Here is a 16182-nt window from a genome sequence, read left to right as displayed (position 1 = left end):
TCTGGCCTACCTGGTTAAATAAAGGTGATCTGGCCTACCTGGTTAAATAAAGGTGATCTGGCCTACCTGGTTAAATAAAGGTGATCTGGCCTACCTGGTTAAATAAAGGTGATCTGGCCTACCTGGTTAAATAAAGGTGAAATAACATTTTGAAAATAAACAACATGTTAAACTTCATTTAAAATAATAATAATAATCATCTTAGAGGTTCAATTTAAAAAATTATGAATGTAGTAGTAAGTACCAATAATAAAATGCCAAAATCAAGTAACAGGGTTGATGTTTTCATCGGGTTTCAAAAGTTTCTTTTGAAATAAAAATTCTAAAATTGAATTAGTTTCCACCGTATTAAAATGAGTTACAGATGTAAATGAATCATTAAAATCACATCAAATACATAATATTCTTCAGACATGACTTTGTCAAAGCAACAAAAATAACCCAGACTTTATAATAATGGAGTTACGTGGGATAAAATGACGAGGGACACGTAGAAAATGCAGATTTGTAAATGTTTCATCTGTTTCGTATTGAAAAGCACATTGTTTAATATAACAGGCTTTTAATTCAATATTAATTCACATTTTCTACTTAAAATATCAAAGGGACGCAAAAGGCAATGGGATGATAAACATTTTATCATAAAAGGGTGAGGTCCACATCTCAAAACGGTACAAACAACATCCTCCAATACAGGCCTTTCTCCAACAAACGGCAAGGGTGTAGTCTGAGCCAGGGGTGTAGTCTGAGCCAGGGGTGAGCCAGGGGTGAAGTCTGAGCCAGGGGTGAGCCAGGGGTGAGCCACGGGTGTAGTCTGAGCCAGGGGTGTAGTCTGAGCCAGGGGTGAGCCACGGGTGTAGTCTGAGCCAAGGGTGTAGTCTGAGCCAGGGGTGAGCCACGGGTGTAGTCTGAGCCAAGGGTGTAGTCTGAGCCAGGGGTGTAGTCTGAGCCAGGGGTGAAGTCTGAGCCAGGGGTGAGCCACGGGTGTAGTCTGAGCCAGGGGTGTAGTCTGAGCCAGGGGTGAGCCACGGGTGTAGTCTGAGCCAAGGGTATAGTCTGAGCCAGGGGTGAGCCACGGGTGTAGTCTGAGCCAAGGGTGTAGTCTGAGACAGGGCTGAGCCAAGGGTGTAGTCTGAGCCAGGGCTGAGCCAAGGGTGTAGTCTGAGCCTGGGCTGAGCCAAGGGTGTAGTCTGAGCCTGGGGTGTAGTCTGAGCCAGGGGTATAGTCTGAGCCAGGGCTGAGCCAAGGGTGTAGTCTGAGCCTGGGCTGAGCCAAGGGTGTAGTCTGAGCCTGGGCTGAGCCAAGGGTGTAGTCTGAGCCTGGGGTGTAGTCTGAGCCAGGGGTGTAGTCTGAGCCAGGGGTGTAGTCTGAGCCAAGGGTGTAGTCTGAGCCAGGGGTATAGTCTGAGCCAGGGGTATTCAATATTGCTATATGTGATGCGAGACCACTGAGAGTCAACTTGTTACCAATTTATGTCATGTTTATATAAGAGATTTGCTCAATCGAAATTTGACCCCCACCACTAGACACTTATTATAGATCTGATTGAAAAGCAATGGATAGTTATAGCCTTCTGATAGGCCAGAGGGAATTATTGTCATATTTCTGTGCACCTATCCAGTTAATTCATACACAAGTGCTTAGTCATTTAAAGCAGGGGTAGTTTGTGTGTAAGATAAGGCTAACCTCAGGTGTTGTCGTCAGGCCCTGGGCAGATACTATCTGAAGCATGGCTAACCTCAGGTCTTCTTCTATTGTCCTCAGGCCCTGGGCAGATACTATCTGAAGCACTGTTTGGCACTGTGGCAGCTCCTGACATCACTCAAATCAGAAAACATGCTGTGGCTCAAGAGGGTAAGACACCTACTCACCTATTGCTGGCTAGGGAGCCTCTTGGATGTTTTAATATGGTAAAATGTACCACGGGGCCTCAAATGCGGTAGTCTGGGCGCTGGACATGGGTTAAAATCGAGGGTGGGGGAGAGAGCAAGCCTGCTACAGCTGTATTAGATGAGATGTGAAAATCAGCAACAACAATATATGTTCTATCATAGCGACCATATTTTTGGGAAGCCCAAATTTGGGCATATAAAAGTTTATATGTAAAAACTAGTTTCACAAATGAACTTCACATACTTTCCCGATTTTCCGAACTCACTTATTTGTTTAGCCTAAATCACTTGCACTGCTCGTGCTTTGGAGGTCCTAAGGGTCATGCTAGATGGTGATGGACTGAGAGAGATCAGCCAATGAATTTCCAGTGGGAGTTTTTTCCCGCTCTTGCCATAGGTTCCATTCAAGTCCCTTTGTGAGGCGCTGTGAACGAGATTAACCATTACCCACTTGGCACTTAAACTATAAGAGGGCAATGTTAAATGCCTAAAGGTGCTTCCACATTATAAGCCCAAGAGTGCATTGATCCAATGTGTGCTTGTGTCTATAGTGGTATTGAGCTGAGAGTAAGAGGGCAGCAGGGAAACGCTGACTTACTAACGCAGTGCAAGAATATATCATGTTGTTGTTGTTGCTGCGCTTGGCTTTTCAGCACACAAATTGGAAGACATAGTGTGGACATAGCATAAATGTAACTACTAGGGGTTGACTTCCTCTCTCTCTCTTGCCCTACCTGTCCTAAGGACCCATTTGAAGGGATCTCAGAAGAGTACAGGAAGGCCCTGGGAGAGGAGGAGCACAGGCTGCTCACTGGGTTCTTTAATAAAAGCAGCGCTGATTCCATCCTGCTGGAGATGCACGAGTTCCTGATACTGGTCCTGAAGGGTCCCCGCGCATCTGACACCTACAAGCCTGACTGGGGGTAAGGCTACATACAGACACACGCTAGCAAAGGCCCAACAAGCAACGTGGAGTGGTTGTACTTGCCATTGTATAGAATGCTGAACATTCTAATGTTTCATGTGTAGCACTTACCCGTCTGGAAACGACGTCCACGCGGAAACATTTGCACAGTATGACTTGGGGGGGGAAATTGATTAAGTGCAATGGGGAACTTGTTTTCTACACAGATCATTGATGATGATCTTCCCTGATGTTTCCCGGGACTTTGCAGTACCTTTGTGGTGTACTTCTCTCCCTTCAAAGCAAACTTTATTTTTTTTAATACCACCAAATGTCCATCTTAACCAGTAAAAATCATTCAACTAGTTCTGTGAACCTCACATGTGCCATTGCATGGCCTTTCTCTTCTAGTCTGAAAGACACACTTGTGGCATACATGGAGCGTAAGAACCTGGACATCCCACCTGACGTCGAGGAGTTCTTCCCTGAAGAGATCGACCTGTCTCAGTACGTCGAAGCCTGGAAGTTTGCGGTGGCATTGAAACGGGAGAGAAGTCAGAGGTAGCTCCAACCTCACACACTTGCTCATTTGATTTCATTATGCAATGAAAAAAACAATATATCGCAAACCGTAAATGTAAACATAACTGGAGCCCCCTTGTCATTAGTGAAGGAAGGTTACTGTTACTGTCTCCTAGCGGGCTAAACGGCTACCTCCAGAACGAATAACCACTGCAGCGTGGGTTCCCATCCGGCCCAATGGTATTTCAGCAAAAACTCTCTATATACAGTATCTTTCCCACTGTCTCTCCTCTATCCAATAAAGCATTTTTTTTAAATGCTAAAAGATAAAGAAAAAGTTACTAGCAACAGATGAGCAATAGCAAAGCGAAGTTGAATAAGTGGAATTTGTTTCGCCATAAGTTGGTTAGCTAGCCAGAGTTATGTGCATTTATTTACAGCTATCTACCACTCGTACTCCCTTTTCTTCATGCCTCCAAAATGCTGAGACTCTAGTTCTGTCGAGGTTCTGTCAATGGAGGAACAGATGATGGCATTCCAGGCCTTTATGTTTTTATTTTATATATTTTTTTAAATTGGGGGAATAATTACTTTTATTAGATTTACTTTAACTTCAATTAAATGTAGGTTGGTTAGGCCTACTGTCGTCATAGTTTCTGACGAATCACTAGCTTTTAAATGTGTAATAAAAGTACATTAAACACATGAATCGGGAACATTGTCAGCGAAGAGTTGTGAAAATATGTAGTAAGGAAAATGCATAGAGTTAGATAGAGGACTCATCTTTGTATTTGTGCCATCGTAGTGTCTGTAACAGAATGGACAGTGCCATTGTAGTGTCTGTAACAGAATGGACAGTGCCATCGTAGTGTCTGTAACAGAATGGACAGTGCCATCGTAGTGTCTGTAACAGAATGGACAGTGCCATTGAGGCCATCTCCCATTTTGAAGTAGTCAATTTTCTTGTTCTTTTGTGTTTAAAATAATAATATATATATATATATAACACACACACAAATATTGGTGATGTACTGGCCCCACCAGTGCTGAAGTCTTAAATTAAATCATGTGTGTCATTCCAGTTTACTATTTTAAAATTGTGGAAGCCTTAAATATCAATGGTAAAAAGGGTTATCCATTTAGAGTCCTCTAACTTACTATGGTAAAATGTCACCAACAAAACATATACCAGTTACACCTCCGACATCGCAATGATATGCTATGCAGTTTAATGTAGATCTGATTAAATCTAGATGATATGCTATGCAGTTTAATGTAGATCTGATTAAATCTAGATGATATGCTATGCAGTTTAATGTAGATCTGATTAAATCTAGATGATATGCTATGCAGTTTAATGTAGATCTGATTAAATCTCGATATGCTATGCAGTTTAATGTAGATCTGATTAAATCTAGATGATATGCTATGCAGTTTAATGTAGATCTGATTAAATCTAGATGATATGCTATGCAGTTTAATGTAGATCTGATTAAATCTAGATGATATGTTATGCAGTTTAATGTAGATCTGATTAAATCTAGATGATATGCTATGCAGTTTAATGTAGATCTGATTAAATCTACATGATATGCTATGCAGTTTAATGTAGATCTGATTAAATCTACATGATATGCTATGCAGTTTAATGTAGATCTGATTAAATCTACATGATATGTTATGCAGTTTAATGTAGATCTGATTAAATCTAGATGATATGTTATGCAGTTTAATGTAGATCTGATTAAATCTAGATGATATGCTATGCAGTTTAATGTAGATCTGATTAAATCTAGATGATATGCTATGCAGTTTAATTTAGATCTGATTAAATCTCGATATGCTATGCAGTTTAATTTAGATCTTATTAAATCTAGGCCCTAGTCTAGACTTGAAGTATAGTAAATTGTCAATTTAATCATTTGAAGGTTTTTTATATTGCAGTTGGGCATTGATCATGAATCTCAAGGATGAAATTGGTTTGTGAAAAATGTAATTGTACTTATTAAAACAATGATTGAAACAAAATCATTGTGCTATCGAGTGTGTGTGTGTGTTGTTTTTTGGGGGGGGGGGAATATATCACTCCATCACAATTGTATGCCGCATTCACGTGCTATCAGAAACTCGAAACCTCCGAGTTAAAATGAACATCATGTACTTGCGTTTGTACTTCCTATTGGGTGATTCTGGTACTTTCAAGTGGGGGAACTCGGAGCTCATGTTTCTACCACAAGTTTCCGTGACGAAAATGTCAGTCTCCTAGGTCTGACTAGCACGTGAACACAGCATTAGGCCCAGCGACCCATGAAGACCATCGGCCATCATCACTCCATAGTTGATAGCAACAATACAAAAGATTAGCTTCACTGTCCTAATACATACTATAAACTGGGTGGTTCAAGCCCTGAATGCTGATTGGCTGACAGCCGTGGTGTATCAGACCATATACCACGGGTATGACAAAACATTTAATTTTTACTGCTCTAATTATATTGGTAACCAATTTATAACAGCAATAAGGTACCTCGGGGGTTTGTGGTATATGGCCAATATACCACAGCTAAGGGCTGAGTCCAGGCGTGCATGAGAACAGCCCTTAGCCGTAGTATATTGGCCATATACCACACCCCCTCATGCATTATTGCTTAATTGAGGGTTCAGTTTCAAAGTGGTATATAATGTGCAATTGGCCTTTTCATTAAACCGCATATTTTGCCAAACTTTTATTTTTTATTCAAAGTTCACGTGAGATTTGTAACTGGGTTCTTTCTTGTAGGACTTTTTTAAATTTGATTGATGGACGAATAGTTAATAATGAAAGCCCACAATTGTCAATGTTCCTGACATTCTGCCATTGTCATGTACTGTCATGTTGTGTCTTGTCTCTGTCCTTTCCCTTCACCCTGTCTCCCTCTGCTGGTCGTTATTAGGTTACCTTTTCTCCCCCGCTTTCCCCCAGCTGTTCCTTGTCTCCTCCTAACTACCCATTCACCCCGTTTCCCACCTGTTCCCTTTTTCCCTCTGATTAGGTCCCTATATCTCTCTCTGTTTTTGTTCCTGTCCTTGTCGGATTCTTGTTTGTTGTGTTTCATGCCCGAGCCAGACTATCGTCATGTTTGCTGTAACCTTGTCCTGTCCTGTCGGAATCTGCCGGTCTATCTGAGCCTACCACAGTTTGGTTATTAAAGAAGCTCTGTTTAAGTTAGTTCGCTTTTGGGTCCTCATTCACTCACCGTAACAGAAGAATCCGACCAAGAATGGACCCAGCGACTTCGGATCCTCTCCACTCAGCCGTCGGGATCCAGGGAGCGATGCTAGGCAGACACGAGCAGGAAGTGTCTGCTGCTCGACATGCCGTTGAGACCCTGGCCACCCAAGTCTCCGACCTCACAGAACAGGTTCACCATCTCCGCCTCGATCCACCGGCCACTTCCAGGGCTTTCGAATCTCCGGAGCCCAGAATCAATAACCCGCCGTGTTACTCTGGGGAGCCCACTGAATGCCGCTCGTTCCTCACCCAGTGTGATATTGTGTTTTCTCTCCAGCCCAACACTTACTCCAGGAGCACTGCTCGTGTCGCCTACGTCATATCTCTCCTTATTGGACGGGCTCGTGAGTGGGGCACGGCAATCTGGGAGGCAAGGGCTGAGTGTACTAACCAGTATCAGGACTTTAAGGAGGAGATGATACGGGTTTTTGATCGATCTGTTTTTGGGGAGGAGGCTTCCAGGGCCCTGTCTTCCCTATGTCAAGGCAATCGATCCATAACAGACTACTCTATTGAGTTTCGCACTCTTGCTGTCTCCAGTGGCTGGAACGAGCCGGCCTTGCTCGCTCGTCTTCTGGAGGGTCTCCGCGCAGAGGTAAAGGATGAGATTCTCTCCCGGGAGGTTCCTTCCAGCGTGGATTCCTTGATTGAACTCGCTATTCGCATTGAGCGACGGGTTGATCTTCGTCACCGAGCTCGTGGAAAGGAGCTCGCGCTCTCCGTCGCCCCCCTCTCCGCATCACTACCATCTTCCTCTGCCGGCTCGGGTGCTGAGCCCATGCAGCTGGGAGGTATCCGCATCTCGACTAAGGAGAGGGAACGGAGAATCACCAACCGCCTCTGTCTCTATTGCGGTTCCGCTGGTCATTTTGTCACTTCATGTCCAGTAAAAGGCCAGAGCTCGTCAGTAAGCGGAGGGCTACTGGTGAGCGCTACTACTCCTGTCTCTCCTTCAAGATCCTGCACTACCTTGTCGGTCCATCTACGCTGGACCGGTTCGTCAGCTTCCTGCAGTGCCTTAATAGACTCTGGGGCGGAGGGCTGTTTTATGGACGAGACCTGGGCTCGGGAACATGACATTCCTCTCAGACAGTTAAAGGAGCCCACGGCCTTGTTCGCCCTGGATGGTAGTCCTCTCCCCAGGATTCAGCGTGAGACGCTACCTTTAACCCTCACTGTTTCTGGTAATCATAGTGAAACCATTTCTTTTTTTATTTTTCGTTCACCTTTTACACCTGTTGTTTTGGGCCATCCCTGGCTAGTTTGTCATAATCCTTCCATTAATTGGTCTAGTAATTCTATCCTCTCCTGGAACGTCTCTTGTCATGTGAAATGTTTAATGTCTGCTATCCCTCCTGTTTCCTCTGTCTCTTCTTCACAGGAGGAGCCTGGTGATTTGACAGGGGTGCCGGAGGAATATCACGATCTGCGCACGGTGTTCAGTCGGTCCAGGGCCACCTCTCTTCCTCCACACCGGTCGTATGATTGTAGTATTGATCTCCTTCCGGGAACCACCCCCCCCCGGGGTAGACTATACTCTCTGTCGGCTCCCGAACGTAAGGCTCTCGAAGATTATTTGTCTGTAGCTCTTGACGCCGGTACCATAGTCCCCTCCTCCTCTCCCGCCGGAGCGTGGTTTTTTTTTGTCAAGAAGAAGGACGGGTCTCTGCGCCCCTGCATAGATTATCGAGGGCTGAATGACATAACAGTGAAGAATCGTTATCCGCTTCCTCTTATGTCTTCAGCCTTCGAGATCCTGCAGGGAGCCAGGTTTTTCACTAAGTTGGACCTTCGTAACGCTTACCATCTCGTGCGCATCAGGGAGGGGGACGAGTGGAAGACGGCGTTTAACACTCCGTTAGGGCACTTTGAATACCGGGTTCTTCCTTTCGGCCTCGCTAACGCTCCAGCTGTCTTTCAGGCATTAGTCAATGATGTCCTGAGAGACATGCTGAACATCTTTGTTTTCGTTTACCTTGACGATATCCTGATTTTTTTCACCGTCACTCCAGATTCATGTTCAGCACGTTCGACGTGTCCTCCAGCGCCTTTTAGAGAATTGTCTTTTTGTGAAGGCTGAGAAGTGCACTTTTCATGCCTCCTCCGTCACATTTCTCGGTTCTGTTATTTCCGCTGAAGGCATTAAGATGGATCCCGCTAAGGTCCAAGCTGTCATTGATTGGCCCGTCCCTAAGTCACGCGTCGAGCTGCAGCGCTTTCTCGGCTTCGCAAACTTCTATCGTCGTTTCATCCGTAATTTCGGTCAGGTGGCAGCTCCTCTCACAGCCCTTACTTCTGTCAAGACGTGCTTTAAGTGGTCCGTTTCCGCCCAGGGAGCTTTTGATCTCCTCAAGAATCGTTTTACATCCGCTCCTATCCTTGTTACACCTGACGTCTCTAGACAGTTCGTTGTCGAGGTTGACGCGTCAGAGGTGGGCGTGGGAGCCATTCTTTCTCAGCGCTCCCTCTCTGACGACAAGGTCCACCCATGCGCGTATTTTTCTCATCGCCTGTCGCCGTCGGAACGTAACTATGATGTGGGTAACCGCGAACTGCTCGCCATCCGGTTAGCCCTAGGCGAATGGCGACAGTGGTTGGAGGGGGCGACCGTTCCTTTTGTCGTTTGGACTGACCATAGGAACCTTGAGTACATCCGTTCTGCCAAACGACTTAATGCGCGTCAGGCGCGTTGGGCGCTGTTTTTCGCTCGTTTCGAGTTCGTGATTTCTTATCGTCCGGGCTCTAAGAACACCAAGCCTGATGCTTTGTCTCGTCTCTTCAGTTCTTCAGTAGCCTCCACTGACCCCGAGGGGATTCTCCCTGAGGGGCGTGTTGTCGGGTTGACTGTCTGGGGAATTGAGAGGCAGGTAAAACAAGCGCTCACTCACACTCCGTCGCCGCGCGCTTGTCCTAGGAACCTTCTTTTCGTTCCCGTTCCTACTCGTCTGGCCGTTCTTCAGTGGGCTCACTCTGCCAAGTTAGCCGGCCACCCTGGCGTTCGGGGTACGCTTGCTTCCATTCGCCAGCGTTTTTGGTGGCCCACCCGGGAGCATGACACGCGTCGTTTCGTGGCTGCTTGTTCGGTCTGCGCGCAGACTAAGTCCGGTAACTCTCCTCCTGCCGGCCGTCTCAGGCCGCTTCCTATTCCCTCTCGACCGTGGTCTCACATCGCCTTAGATTTTGTCACCGGACTGCCTTCGTCAGCGGGGAAGACTGTTATTCTTACGGTTGTCGATAGGTTCTCTAAGGCGGCTCATTTCATTCCCCTTGCTAAGCTTCCTTCTGCTAAAGAGACGGCACAAATCATCATCGAGAATGTTTTCAGAATTCATGGCCTTCCGTCGGACGTCGTTTCGGACAGAGGTCCGCAATTCACGTCTCAATTTTGGAGGGAGTTTTGCCGTTTGATTGGGGCTTCCGTCAGTCTCTCTTCCGGCTTTCACCCCCAGTCTAACGGTCAAGCAGAACGGGCCAATCAGACTATTGGTCGCATCTTACGCAGTCTTTCTTTTCGTAACCCTGCGTCTTGGTCAGAACAGCTCCCCTGGGCAGAATACGCCCACAACTCGCTTCCTTCGTCTGCGACCGGGCTATCTCCTTTTCAGAGTAGCCTCGGGTACCAGCCTCCGCTGTTCTCATCTCAGTTCGCCGAGTCCAGCGTCCCCTCCGCTCAGGCTTTTGTCCAACGTTGCGAGCGCACCTGGAAGAGGGTCAGGTCTGCACTTTGCCGTTATAGGACGCAGACTGTGAGGGCTGCTAATAAGCGTAGAACTAAGAGTCCTAGATATTGTCGCGGTCAGAGAGTTTGGCTCTCCACTCAGAACCTTCCCCTTAAGACGGCTTCTCGCAAGTTGACCCCGCGGTTCATTGGTCCGTTCCGTATTTCTCGGGTCATTAATCCTGTCGCAGTTCGACTTCTTCTTCCGCGATACCTTCGTCGCGTCCACCCGGTCTTCCATGTCTCCTGCATCAAGCCCGTCCTTCGCTCCCCCGCTCGTCTTCCCCCCCCCCCCCCCCCCCATCCTTGTCGAGGGCGCACCCATCTACAGGGTCCGTAGAATTTTGGACATGCGTCCTCGGGGCCGTGGTCACCAGTACCTCGTAGATTGGGAGGGGTACGGTCCTGAGGAGAGGAGTTGGGTTCCCTCTCGGGACGTGCTGGACCGTGCGCTGATCGAGGATTTCCTCCGTTGCCGCCAGGTTTCCTCCTCGAGTGCGCCAGGAGGCGCTCGGTGAGTGGGGGGGTACTGTCATGTACTGTCATGTTGTGTCTTGTCTCTGTCCTTTCCCTTCACCCTGTCTCCCTCTGCTGGTCGTTATTAGGTTACCTTTTCTCCCCCGCTTTCCCCCAGCTGTTCCTTGTCTCCTTCTAACTACCCATTCACCCCGTTTCCCACCTGTTCCCTTTTTCCCTCTGATTAGGTCCCTATATCTCTCTCTGTTTTTGTTCCTGTCCTTGTCGGATTCTTGTTTGTTGTGTTTCATGCCTGAGCCAGACTATCGTCATGTTTGCTGTAACCTTGTCCTGTCCTGTCGGAATCTGCCGGTCTATCTGAGCCTACCACAGTTTGGTTATTAAAGAAGCTCTGTTTAAGTTAGTTCGCTTTTGGGTCCTCATTCACTCACCGTAACAGCTATGTAATATACTCCCCTCTTTTACCTGTGTATACCTTCTGGGTTTTGGAATCAAGCTCACTTTATTTAAAAAATCGAATAAATTGTAACCCTTATTTTACCTGGTAAGTTGACTAAAAACACATTCTAATTTACAGCAATGACCTGGGGAATAGTTACAGGGGAGTGGAGGGGGGATGAATGAGCCAATTAGAAGCTGGGGATGATTAGGTGGCCATGATGATACGAGGGCCAGATCGGGAATTTAGCCAGGACACCGGGGTTAACACCTCAACTCTTACGATAAGTGCCGTGGGATGTTTAGTGACCACAGAGAGTCAGGACACCGGGGTTAACACCTCAACTCTTAAGATAAGTGCCGTGGGATGTTTAGTGACCACAGAGAGTCAGGACGTCCGTTTAACGTCCCGGCCGAAAGACTGAGTGGTCCGTGTGTTTTTACTAGAACGTCCCATGAAACTACAAGACTTATTACTGTAATGTTGTTTTAAATGTGTAGTATTCGTGTAGTTCATTTGAGTAGAATTGATTGTGCATGAAATGATGGGAGCCATTTTAAAATGTGTTTTCAGGTTTATTTATGATCTGAAGGATGATGACTTCAGGGGCTCTGTACTCCTGATGCTGATACAGTCCTTCAGTGGACAGGAGTCAGGAGATGGCTCGGGTAATGGCTCTTGCTGATACAGGAGTCAGGAGATGGCTCGGGTAATGGCTCTTGCTGATACAGGAGTCAGGGGATGGCTCAGGTAATGGCTCTTGCTGATACAGTCCATCAGTGGACATGAGTCAGCAGATGGCTCAGGTAATGGCTCTTGCTGATACAGGAGTCAGGAGATGGCTCGGGTAATGGCTCTCGCTGATTACAGTCCTTCAGTGGACATGAGTCAGGAGATGGCTCGGGTAATGGCTCTTGCGGATACAGGAGTCAGGAGATGGATCGGGTAATGGCTCTTGCTGATACAGTCCATCAGTGAACATGAGTCAGCAGATGGCTCAGGTAATGGCTCTTGCTGATACAGTCCATCAGTGGACAGGAGTCAGGAGATGGCTCGGGTAATGGCTCTTGCTGATTACAGTCCTTCAGTGGACAGGAGTCAGGAGATGGCTCGGGTAATGACTCTTGCTGATACAGGAGTCAGGAGATGGCTCGGGTAATGGCTCTTGCTGATACAGGAGTCAGGAGATGGCTCGGGTAATGGCTCTTGCTGATTACAGTCCTTCAGTGGACAGGAGTCAGGAGATGGCTCGGATAATGTCTCTTGCTGATACAGTCCTTCAGTGGACATGAGTCAGGAGATGGCTCGGGTAATGGCTCTTGCTGATACAGGTGTCAGGAGATGGCTTGGGTAATGGCTCTTGCTGATACAGTCCATCAGTGAACATGAGTCAGCAGATGGCTCAGGTAATGGCTCTTGCTGATACAGTTCATCAGTGGACATGAGTCAGCAGATGGCTCGGGTAATGGCTCTTGCTGATACAGTCCATCAGTGAACAGGAGTCAGCAGATGGCTCAGGTAATGGCTCTTGCGTTGTATGATTCATTATGACAGTTGGGTAGGTTTTTTTGAATTACGATGTTTAACTAGAGCCTTATTTAGGGCCAGGAAGTTTTCCCTGGTCAGATCACATGATCCTGGGGAAAAACTCCTGGCCCTGTTGTGATAAACTTGGATTATCTTTGGTAACTGTGGTTACCCCCAGTCAACAAGGACCAAACCAGCATGCATTTGCAGAGAGTAGAATGATCTGTGCTATCCGTGCTGTTTCCCTATCAGATAGTAGATCTGTGACTGGTGCTACGTGCTGGAGTCCATGATGATTGTTCTCAACACTACGTACAGTAAGAAGAGTCCTGTTACACACACACACACACACACACACACACAGGTGACACTGGCTCTTAACAAGCAAAGCTCTCACTTTTCAGCCTTGTCCGATGTACCTTTAACTACGATGACCCCTGAACTCACTTCTACAAACCACCACAACTCAAGGACCAGACACCACCACTAAACCTACAAAGGCTCCTGATGCTGACACCGAACCTCCAACTACAACAACAGCTCACACCTGACACCACCACAAAGAAACCAACCCTGGCTCCTGCCACTACCGCCAAGGCAACACCGAGTCCACCTATGGCGGCTCCAGAGCTGGTGTGTGGGTTGGAACCTCCTAGAGGTGGGTCTCATCAGGGCTGGTCTGGATGCTTCCCCTGCTCACCTGGCCAACCATCTCTGCTCCTCCCACCAGGAGCATGTAAAGACACAGTGTGGCACCAGGGGGAATGCAAGGTGGGCAGCCGCGGAAACCCTGAAGCTGAGAAAATGCATATTATATTCAGTCATGTAGGGTCTATGGTAACATTGTGCTAACCCTTCCTGGTCACCTGTGCTACCTATATACACACACATGTGACCAATGACCCATGACCCCAACATATGTCCTCTAGCGTACAAAACAAGTCAAAATAACCTTGACAGACCGCATACGCAACTCATAAACAGGCCAAAATGTCTCCTACACAGATAGTGATTGGAACATATTGATCAGTTCACGAAATCCACATGTTAGCACAAGGTGTTAACAAGGATTCTTACTCCCCCCCCCCCCCCCCCCCCCCGCTCTTTCCCCTTCAGACTTGTTCAAGGAGGAAGATCCACTCCGTGTCCCGCTCTGTCCCGATCAAGACCCTTTACTATCGGACCAATCACCTGTAAGTGGGAACCATAGAAATAGTAATGGTACTTAATTAATTCTAGTAATTCCATTTCTATGGTACGAACCTCAGTAGCTTGTGAAATTCTGCCAGTCAGAAGAGAGCTGAACCTGATACTGTTGATGATGTCATAGTGGGACTAGACCAGTGGTTTTCAAACCTCTCTTTGGGGACCACCAGGCGTTTCACAACGTCTCACCTGATTTACCTATTCAAGGGCTTGATGATGATTATTTGACAAGTTCAATCAGGTGAGCTACCTGTGGAATGGTTCAAACACACGGAAACAGCTGTGGGTGAGGAGAGGTTTTCCTCTCAAGGAGAGGTTTGAAAACCCGCTGGACCAGATGCACGGGTGACGGTCTTATTTTCTTTGACCTACAAGGGACCAGGATCTGGAGAGAGCTGTACGTCATCACCTACCCGTTTCCTGTCTTCTTATCCATATGTCCCTCGAGCATCCCTCACTCCTTTTTATTTAGAACATAAAAAATGTATTCTAATTTGGAACATGAGGAATCCTAGAATAAGCCTCACTACCCTGCACTGTCCTAGGAAATCGGGTCATCTTTCTTTCCCCAACTTTAAGCTATTTTTTGGGGGGGGCTTTTCAGATGAGAACATTTGAGATCTGGCTAAAACCTACCTTTGATGTGCCTTGGCGAATAGTAAACAACAACAAAAAGGCTTTGTGCTCCCCAATCAGAATGCAAGATCTTCCATTTTGGGTCACATTGAGTCTAGCCACATTTGTGGTCTATATCAAGCTCCTTGATTGCTTTGGCAGCAAATCAATAACGTCTACTCCTCAATCTTCATGAAATCTCGCAGATTTTGGAATCATTTCCTACTGTCTCGTTCCATGCCCTTCACCTACCTGTAATTCACAAAGGTCATGGTTCATTTCAAGATATTAAAATAATCATATTCCCCTCACTGGTTTTTCGTGGTTCTCTATCTTCAACTCCACAGCATTTTATGGTTCAAGATGTACCTTGGATGACAGACAGGCCCTTGGTCTTGTATCTGCAATGTACAACAGGTATTCCTCCTCATCATATCACATGCCTGTCCAAGAGTTGGGGAAAATATATTCTTACACATTGTACTGGAGTGGGATAATATTAATTATTCAAAGAACCAGCTCCTCCACTATAATTTTGATAAGATTTATCATAATCATGAACTAGATTTAATCTGAGTGACACTGATTTATATCACTTTTGTTCGTGTTCTGAAGTAGGTAACTTAATGCACATATTTTGGAACTGCGCAAATGTAAAACCATTCTCAAATAATATAATCAAATGTTATTTGTCACATGCGCCGAATACAACAGGTGTAGGTAGACCTTACAGTGAATTGAGGATGTCGATTACGGTCATGTCCCTGCCCTAAACATCAACAATATCCCATCAAGAGTAATACGGATGTGCCAGAGAATGATATATCAAGCACAAAGCTACCAGTAAACAGAAACTATTGTCTTTTTATCAAGTGATACTGATGCAACAAGTTGTTTTTAGAGTGTAAAAGAATGCAGTTGAACAAATGAATAGACTGTTGCACTTATGACGCTTCGAACACACCGACAGGGCTTTTGCGCAAAATGGTAAGCAGCAGCATCTGGATATATAAGCTACCATTTCTGTCAAGCCGTCTACGCACACCGTTTGACGTATACGTTCGAACGATAAATCGAACGTATGCACCGCACAGAACGCACTGCAACTGGCTCTGCAACGCAAGGCAAACGCAGCGTTTCATTGGAAATGAATGTAATTATGGCTGTACCAACATGCACAAAACTCTCGATGTGATCGAAGCGTGAATGGCCTACTCTGATCAAGGATTTACTCTTGATCAAACCATTTACATCTCAGTAGCCAAATAGTACATGAATTGTGGGATCTACACCTTTATACCACTAGATGGCAGCAAATGTGTACTTTTCATTGACAGTAGCAGTAATTCTGAGGCTGGAAAGAAATGACTTTATATTGAAATACATGGCCATGTCAAATAATAAGCTCCCAATCACACTGGATTATTCAAAACCAATTCCCATACTACCCACACACAAACAAAGCATTTTTACAGGACCAGACACCACCACTACACCTCATACTAGTACTTGGGAGTATGGCTAGACTGTTCTTTTCTCAGCACATATCAAAGCTGCAGGCTAAAGTTAAATCTAGACTTGGTTTCCTCTATCGTAAATCGCTCCTCTTTC

General features: G+C 46.1%; 1 protein-coding gene across 3 annotated transcripts in view; it reads left to right on the top strand.

The window, feature by feature from the left end:
* Positions 1-5361, top strand: part of LOC110524942 (E3 ubiquitin-protein ligase rnf213-alpha) — an 84769-nt gene extending 79408 nt beyond the window's left edge. For all 3 annotated transcript variants that reach the window (XM_036976679.1, XM_036976680.1, XM_036976681.1), the window contains 3 exons: positions 1765-1854; positions 2637-2815; positions 3208-5361. In XM_036976679.1, the coding sequence (XP_036832574.1) occupies positions 1765-1854; positions 2637-2815; positions 3208-3361 (423 nt within the window). In that variant the 3' untranslated portion in view covers positions 3362-5361. The remainder of the gene's footprint in view (positions 1-1764; positions 1855-2636; positions 2816-3207) is intronic.
* Positions 5362-16182: the final 10821 nt, after the last annotated feature.

Source organism: Oncorhynchus mykiss, chromosome 5, assembly GCF_013265735.2.
Source record: "Oncorhynchus mykiss isolate Arlee chromosome 5, USDA_OmykA_1.1, whole genome shotgun sequence".
Classification (NCBI taxonomy): domain Eukaryota; kingdom Metazoa; phylum Chordata; class Actinopteri; order Salmoniformes; family Salmonidae; genus Oncorhynchus; species Oncorhynchus mykiss.
This window is presented reverse-complemented; position numbering and strand designations above follow the sequence as displayed.